Consider the following 9,270-nt stretch of genomic DNA (forward strand, 5'->3'; position numbering starts at 1 on the left):
AGAAGAGGGCACCAGACCTCATTACAGATGGTTGTGAGCCACCATGTGGTTGCCGGGAACTGAACTCAGGACCTCTGGAAGAGCAGGCAATGCTCTTAACCACTGAGCCATTTCTCCAGCCCCTGGATTTAAACTTTTAAAGTGTTTTGTATTTTAACCATAGGTGGGGGTGGGGGTGTGATGTGCAGATATATCTGTATAAGCCAGAAGAGGGTGTCAGATCCTCTGGAGCTGGAGTTACAAGTGGTCCTGAACCACCCAACCTGGGTGCTAGGAACTGAACTCAGTTCCTCTGGGAGAGTGACAAACATTTTCAACCAATAAGCCATTTCCCTAGCACCCTCCCCACTTTAACACAGGGTCTCATGTAGCCCAGGCTAGTCTAGAACTCAGAACATAGTTACTAAGTCTGACTGTGACCTTCTGATTCTCCTGTGTTCACTTCCCAAGTGCTGGGATTATAAACATAAGCCAAACATGCATGGCTGAGTATGTTTAAAAGACATTAAAAAACAACCTTTCGACAGACTAGGGAGATGAGCTTGCAAGCAGAAGAAGACCACACAGGTGAGATGAAAGGCAGAGTGAGAGATGCTGTGCAAACCATGAGGATCTGAGTTCAACTCCCAGAATCACGTAAGATCCAGGCATGGTAGTGCATGTCTGTAATTCCAGTGCTCCTATGGCATGAGACTGAAGGCTCACACAAGTCACTACTAGCCTGCTCTACTCAGGCGAGGACCAAGATCTGAAAAGCTGTCCTCTGACCACATATGTGCTTTAGTATGCAAGTGCCTGCACTCACACATACAAACACTCGGAGGTGTGCATGTACACATACAGCACACACACAAACACACACCATACATACATACCAAAAAAAATTTAAGACATTAAAAAACCCAAACTCAAAACAAACTAAGACAACAATGGGTACTTTCTCATTAACAATCAAGGCAGCCTCTTTGCCCAATTCCATCTGTACTACTGGGAACGACAATGTCCAGATGGGGTACAGATTTGTTTTCTGTCCTCCTTTAGAAGGATAAGGGGCAGGGAGAATTGATGGGTCAGCAGTTAAACTTGCTGCTCTTGCACAGGACCTAGGTTTGGTTCCCAGCACCCAGATGGTATTTTACAACCATCCTTAACTCAAAATTCCAGACCTCTTCTGACCTTCTCTGCATGTGGTACACATACACAAAAAATAAAATCTACAAACAAACAAACAAACCCTGGTTAGTGTTTTGTCATCTTGACACAGTCACAATTCACTTGGGAAAAGAAACCTCATCAGATTGTCTGTGGGGCATTTTCTTGGTTAACAACTGATGTGTGAGGGCGCACTGTGGGTGATACCACCCTGGGCTAGGTGTATAAGAAAGCAGGCTACACAGGTCACGGAAAGCAAGCCAGTGAGCAATGTTCCTTCACGGCCACTGCATCAGCTCCTGCCCTGACTTCCCTTCAGCTGTGAGTGAAAAAAACTCTTTCCTCCTCAGGTGATTTTGGTTAGCATTTTATCAGAGCAGGAGAAAGCCAACTAAGTTCAGTGGTAGAGAACTTGCCGTTGGCATCGCATCCAAGGCCCTGAGTTCCACTCCTAACATTGGGGGAGGCGGCAGGGATGGTGGCACACACTTGTCATGCCAGCACTCAGGAACCTAAGGCAGAAGACCACTGGGAGTTCAAGACCAGCCTGAGCCACACGGTGAAGTAAACTTAAATAGGTCTCAGTTCTGCTTGTCTAAGTGATCAGATCCCCTCCTTCTTGGACTAGGAATGTATTTCTGTGACACAGCAAATGCAATCTCCACTATGGCAAAAAAACAAACAACAAAATTCCACCTTTTCTCTCCTGTCTTTTTGTTTGTTTGTTTGTTTTTTGTTTTTTCGAGACAGTGTTTCTCTGTGGCTTGGAGCCTGTCCTGGAACTAGCTCTGTAGACCAGGCTGGTCTCGAACTCACAGAGATCCGCCTACCTCTGCCTCCCGAGTGCTGGGATTAAAGGCGTGCGCCACCACCGCCCGGCTTCTCCTGTCTTTTTTGAAATTATATATATATTTGAGACGGGCAGGTTTCTTTGTAGCTTTGGAGCCTGTCCTGGCACTCACTCTGCAGACCAGGCAGGCCTCGAACTCACAGAGATCCACCTATCTCTGCTTTTCAAGTGTTGGGATTAAAGGCACGCGCCACTACCACCAAGTGATTTTTTTTAAAAAATATTTTTGAAGATGCTCTTACACTGTAGCCCAGGATAGCCTCAAACTCACAGCAATCCTTTGGCCTGAGTTTCCTGAGTGCTGGGATTGTAGGTGCAAGTTACTATACCTGGTTCTTGTTCTCTGTCTACCAAAGTCTTTCATTTCTGTGTGCCACAGCATACAGCATTAGCATTTTCCAAGTCCAGTTAAAACCACAAAACCATGGGTCTTTGGCTGATCTGAGTATAAACTATACAATTTCTTATTAGAATAGATATTCTGTTTCCTTTGAAAGATAGATCTCTCTCGCTCTCTCTGCATTTGCCTGGCAAACAGATAATCTATTTTTTTTCCTTTTCCAGATTTTGGTACAGAAGATTTAGGCTCAAAGCAAAACTAAGTGGAAAATAATTGAGTCCTCTCCAGCTTCAGAGGACCTCACCACTACACAGGCCAGCCTCCACCATTACCAGCATCTGCTACAGAGCAATCTGTAGATGATGAACCCACACTGAGGCTACAAGGCTCTGCGTCAGAATAAACAAGAACCAAATGAAGCCGGAAATCAAGTGCTCACTACAGCAAGTAGCTCTGCAGAGCGGGAGAGGAGGCTTAATGCAGGGAAGACATTGTGATCACTTACCTTTGCTCTCAAAACACACTTCAAACATGTCATAATCTTCCGTGGTAAAGGCAAACTTCCCCTTAGTAGCATCCTCTTTGGCATACAGAATATGGCCAGCAGAATCTGTGATCTAAAGAAAGAAAAAAACAGTTACTTGGTAAAGAACTCTGAGGAAGGGTAATTACAGAAACTGGGGAGACAGAGATAATATGAAAAGAGCCAGGAATTGGGAATGTTGCTCACTAAAGACAGCATGCACAAAGGCCCCAGCACCATATAAAAACCCAGTGTGGCAGTGCACACCAGCAATCCCAATACTGTTCAAGTATTGGGAGGAGAGTCAGAAGTTCAAGGTCATCCTTAACTACACAGAGAATGCATATTTATCAAGACTTTGTTTAAAATTTCAAAAATTACTTCAGATCTGCAATAATAAAATAAGATCAATTCAGTAGGAAATAAATACCAAATTTTAGTTTAAAAAAAGAGGGGCATCTCTCTCACACACAGTTTCTCTCTCTCTCTCTCTCTCTCTCTCTCTCTCTCTCTCTCTCTCTCTCACACACACACACACACACACACATACACACACTAAAAAATGAATCTTAGACATAGAGGATAACCCTAATTTTCTCTTCAAAAAGACATCTTTCTCATTCACAAATGACTTGTTTATTCGAGGGTCACAGCAGTCCTCCCCATTTGTAACTGCTCCATGATCGAAGGGTCACCTACAAGAACAGATGAAGGGCATACCTTGGTAAGTGGCCATGTGTAAAGCAAGGGGATGATTTAAGGAATTAGATCCCAGGCTAAAGCCAATAACCACTCGTCACTTAAAAGAGGAAGCTATTTTGCAATGTGAAAGTGGCTTCCTTACATTAAACTTAATATGCTAATGTCATTTGTTAAAATGGAATTCTTTGATAGATGAAAAAAATTGTCTTAAGATAAAGTCTTCCCACATAGCTCTGGAACTCACTATATAAATGAGGCAGGCTGGAGGCTGGAGAGATGGCTCAGTGGTTAAGAGCATTGCCTGCTCTTCCGAAGGTCCTGAGTTCAATTCCCAGCAACCACATGGTGGCTCACAACCATCTATAATGAGGTCTGGTGCCCTCTTCTGGCCTGCAGACATACACACAGACAGAATATTGTACACATAATAAATAAATATTTAAAAGAAAAATAAATAAATGAGGCATGCCTTGAACTCACAGAGATCTGCCAATCTCAGTGTGCTGAAATTAATAAAAGTCATATACCACCATGCCCAGTCTCGAAGTGAAATTTTTAAAGTAAAATCAAGTAGCACACATTCAGACCTTTCTGTTGTTGTTTTTTGGGGTTTTTTGTTTGTTTGATTTTTTCTGTTTTGTTTTGTTTTTCAAGTCAGGGTTTCTCTGTAGCTTTGGAGCCTGTCCTGGAAACTAGCTCTTGTAGATCAGGTTGGCCTCAAACTCACAGCAATCCACCTGCCTCTGCCTCCTGAGTATGCCACCATCGCCCAGCCCTCTTTGTTGTTTAAGACAGGGTTCATGCAGCCTGGGCTGTCCCTGAATTTGTTATGTAGCAGATAATGACTTACAACGTCCTTCTGCCTCTTCACTCCAGGGAGCACCGAGATTACAGGCATTTAGCTATTAATATACAGCCTATTTATGCATGTGCACATATAAGCATGCATGCCACTTAGTTACTACTGTGTTTAGTATGTTGTAAAAGTTCAATATAAAACCCTGGATCTGGGAGGTCTTGAACTCACAAAGATTCACCTGCTTCTGCCTCCAGAGTACTGGGATTAAAGGTGTGTGCTACCACACCTGGCCTAACACATTCTTTATATTTGTAAAATGGAGAAATTAAAACACCTTAATTATTTAGCCAGGTGTAGTGGCGCACACCTTCAATCCCAGCACTGGAAGAGGCAGGCAGATCTCTCTATGTTCAAGATTAGCCGGGGGCTGGAGAGGTGGCTCAGTGGTTAAGAGCATTGCCTGCTCTTCCAAAGGTCCTGAGTTCAATTCCCGGCAACCACATGGTGGCTCACAACCATCTGTAATGAGGTCTGGTGCCCTCTTCTGGCCTGCAGACATACACACAGACAGAATATTGTATACATAATAAAAAAAAAAAAAAGATTAGCCGGGACTGCATAGTGAGTTCTAGGTCAGCCAGGACTGTAGAGAGAGTCTGTCTCAAAAACAAGACAGTGGGTGTTTTGCCTACATATATGCCTGTGTACCATGTGCATGCCTGGTGCCTACAGCAGACAGAAGACAGTGTCAGATCCCCTGGAACTGGAGTTACAGATATATGTGAACTGCCAACTTGGTGCTGGGAATTAACCTAGAACCTATGGAAGAGCAACAAGTGTTCTTAATGGCTGAGATGACTCTTCAGCCCCAACCACCTTCTTTCTTAAACAGCTGGTATTTTACCATAAGGAAAAGCATAGCAAATCCATACCTGAAGTACACAATCAACCTATCTAGCAACCACCACTATTCTCTATTGAAGAACGCCAGGTCTTCTCAGGGCCTTTCCCATAGCAGCCCTGACAGTCCCTTCTAGGGGCTGCAGAGACTGCAAACTTCCAGACACTCTGCTCTGACAGGGTGCTGCTGCTGAAGCTCCAATAAGGCTCTGAGACAACAAGGAATGTATGCAATGACTGAAAATGCCTACTCAAGTATTTACATATCAGATACACAAGACACAATGATATTTTATTGGAGGTAGACGCACCTTTCATTTTGTTTTGTTGTTGTTTTGAGACAGTATCTCCCCATTATGTGGTCTTGGCCATCCTAGAACTCACTATGTAGACCAGGCTGGGGTCAAACTCACAGGCGTGTACTACCATGTACCCTGGCTAAGTAGTAGTACATTTTAAAAGTAGTTTAATTCTGAATAATAGGACTTCCTCTTTACACACACACATACACACACACACACACACACACACGCAATCAGCCTCTCTCTGTGTTTTGTTACATCTATTTACTTATTTTGATGAGGGCAGGGGCCATACAACACATGTGGAAGTAAGAGTCTCCTTTTACCACGGGGGTTCTGAGAATTGAACTCTAATCAGTCTTTTTTACTGACTCCTCTATTTTTTTAATTTTCTACAAAGGCATATGTTACTTAGCATAAAAATAAAGTTATTGCATTTTGGAAAAAATAATAACTAAAGAAAGTTAACTTGTTAGACAAATTTGAAAGGATGTGTTAATAAAATTTCCAAATTCTCTAATAACACTGGTTAATATTTGTTCAGAGTTTAGGCAATTCACATCACCCATTAACTTGGGAAATATTTAAGATACTGAGATCTGTGGTCCCTGGGTAAGTGAGGGAAAGGTTATTAACTATTTACTTTTTGCTGTTTTGGCTTTGTTTTACATTTCCTTTATGATTAATAACGACAGACAGCCGGGCGGTGGTGGCACACGCCTTTAATCCAGCACTTGGGAGGCACAGGCAGGCAGATCTCTGTGAGTTCAAAGCCAGAGCTAGTTCCAGGACAGGAGCCAAAGCTACAGAGAAACCCTGTCTCAAAAAACAAAAAACAAACAAACAAACAAAAAGATGGTATCTGTTCATTCTGTATATCTGTTGGCTTTTGGTATGAAGTGGTAAAATAATCTAATTAACTTGGTTTGTCAAAGCATTAACATTGTAAATACAACTTCTATTTACCAGTTATACCAAAAATGGAGCTGAAAACAAGACACAAAAGAGGACAGACGGAATGCAATGCAAAGAACCACCGCTACATGCACATAGGGCTTTATGAAACTCAACAGGTGAACATCAACCAAGGGAAGCCGAGACGTAAAGGCAGCTGACAGTCCTCTCAAAGGGTGCACAGCACTGCTCATCTGCATTCATTCGCACCTGAGGGATGAGCAGGCAGACACAGGGGTCATGAGCTCAGCTAAGGAACACTGGGCCCTCAAGAGTCATTAATGCCTCTGTTCATGGGTTACTTTGCCTGGATAATCAATTAAGGAAAAAAAGCAAGCAAGCAAACTTCTTGATAATCCCGACTATACACATATTATAAGGCAAAAAGGTCTGGAAACTAATCAAATCCCATTATGTAGCAAGTATGCTGCCCCACTTCCTCTCTCCAGAACCAGACACTTTCCTACTGCCAGCCTCCCAAAAGCACACCGCAAAGTTCAAAAACGCAGATTTAAGAGATGGCACAGGGGTTTAGAGCACTTGCTGCTTTTGCAGAGGACCTGGGCTTGATTCCCAGCTTCCAAATGTGAGCTCACAACCATCTATAACTCCAGTTCCAGAGGCTACGACACTTTTCTGACCTCCTCAGTTACGGGGCACACATGTGATACAGCATACATACATGCAGGCAAAATATTCATACATATAAAATTAAATCTAAAAAAAATTAAAAAGGCAGACTGTAGGAACAAAGCGATGTGAAAACCCCACTTTGGTTAATCTCCTATGAACGGCTTCAGACAACACAGAACTTTTCTAGAGTGAATCTGGGCAAAGAAATTCCATTATGGCTTTTGCTACTAGTCTAATTCTAAACGGAACAATTCTAAACGGAACAGAGCTGCTAAGATGTGTTAAGTCGTAAGGGAACCAGTAGAGGACAACGGGAGAAAGGAGCAAGCTTACAGCAGCGAACGAGCAGAGATTTCATCTTCTCCATACCCAGGCAAGGAAGGGACCAGGTCACCGGCCTAGACAAACAACTCAATTTAACAGCATTTATTAGAGCTGGCACACATTTGCCCAACCACCTTATTTCCTAGAAGACAGCTCATGATCACCTTTTCTCCTAAAATATTAAAAGTGTTCTTCAATATTTTTTTTAATTTAATGAAAGGAGCCTTTCCAGATTATAAAAGTCCTTAAATGCAGGTCATAAAACTCTTAGCAAAGCATTGGTGACGATGCTGCATGGAGCCATCTGCAACACAAATCCAGAACTGTTCCTTTAAGGACTCCACAGCAATCCATACTTCCAACTGGATCTGCAACACAAATCCAGAACTGTTCCTTTAAGGACTCCACAATCCATACCTACAACTGGGACCTATAAATGCCCCCTCTACACTGCGCGCTGAGAAATTACAGAATGGAAGAACTACTTGCTCTGTATGCTCCATGACATCTGAAAACCCATAAGACGGTAAATTCATTTGAGGGCAAAGATTCAACTGCATTACTAGAGGGTTGAATGAAGGACCCAATTTTTAAAATTATTTTTAAGATTTAATTTTATGTATGTATTTTGCCTGTATGTTTGTATGTGTAACACACATGTATCTAGAGGTCAAAAGATGAAGCATTATATACTCTGAAACTGGAGTTACAGATGGTTGTGAGGTACCATGAGGCTGCTGGGAATGAACCCAGGTCCTCTACAAGACCGCTGAACCATCTCTCCAGCTCCAACCTGTAGAGGTCTCAACTTACAGAAAGCACTAGAAACCAGAATTGTTAAACACACAGCCTTTTGTCTTCAAAGGGACCAAATGGCACCTGTTCACCTAGAAGGCGGGAGTGGATTTTGTCTAATAACCTGGTGATCTTTTGCTATTCTATAACGCCAGCCTTCAACTGAATCCCCCCAAATCCTGAGCAATCCTCAGTCAATGGAACACATCTTTATGCTTATTACAAACCCTTCCCCTATGCCCATGCCCTGAACACTGTTTATCAATCAAAAAAGTTCATTCCTCTGGTTAAGGTCATAGGTGCTTGGCTGAAGAGCTGTAGCCTGAAGTTTTGCTGTGATAACTGCCATGTGGAAGCCTTTCCCAAAGTTTTTCTGTGTTTAAATGTGTAAGGAAAATAAAGCCTGAGGTCAGACTCTGGAAGCATTTGACCCATCAACAGCTAAGCTGTGCTGACCAGAGTTTCATTTTTACCTCATAAGGATCCTTTATTTCCCTAGCAGCTGTAGACGTGCAGGGACCCCCACACCAACTCCAACCCACTGCCTTTCAACAGCATGAAATTCGCCTTCCCGAAACCATTTGAATAATACTTAGTGCTCCCTTGGTCATCACAACTCTGTCCTTATCACTTAAGTTAACCCAACCATGTTAGAGTAGTTATCTGGACACTTAGAATCCAAGCAATTGAGCTTGCAGATTGGACTAACTCACGCAAACTGCTGGGCATTCTAATCCATCTTAATATTTTCCTTAAAGCCAGGGAACTTTCTATCAAGTGCAAATAACTGCAGTCATTTAACAGCAAAGCTATTAGTCTTACAAAGAAAAAAAAAATCACATCCCTTAACCCCAACATCATCATGAAAACCAGCAGGTGATAAAATGAAAGAATAGGAAACTGGAGCCGGGCGGTGGTGGCGCATGCCTTTAATCCCAGCACTCGGGAGGCAGAGGCAGGCGGATCTCTGTGAGTTCGAGACCAGCCTGGTCTACA

The 9,270-nt window shown here is 42.7% G+C and overlaps 1 protein-coding gene across 1 annotated transcript in view; it reads right to left on the reverse strand.

Moving 5' to 3' along the window:
- The window catches only part of Tmed10 (transmembrane p24 trafficking protein 10), a 38,232-nt gene that overhangs the window by 18,124 nt on the left and 10,838 nt on the right, over positions 1 to 9,270 (reverse strand). Inside the window, exon 2 of the mRNA XM_005343368.3 lies at positions 2,848 to 2,959. Coding sequence (XP_005343425.1) covers positions 2,848 to 2,959 — 112 coding nt within the window. The remainder of the gene's footprint in view (positions 1 to 2,847; positions 2,960 to 9,270) is intronic.

Source organism: Microtus ochrogaster, chromosome 1, assembly GCF_000317375.1.
Source record: "Microtus ochrogaster isolate Prairie Vole_2 chromosome 1, MicOch1.0, whole genome shotgun sequence".
Taxonomy (NCBI): domain Eukaryota; kingdom Metazoa; phylum Chordata; class Mammalia; order Rodentia; family Cricetidae; genus Microtus; species Microtus ochrogaster.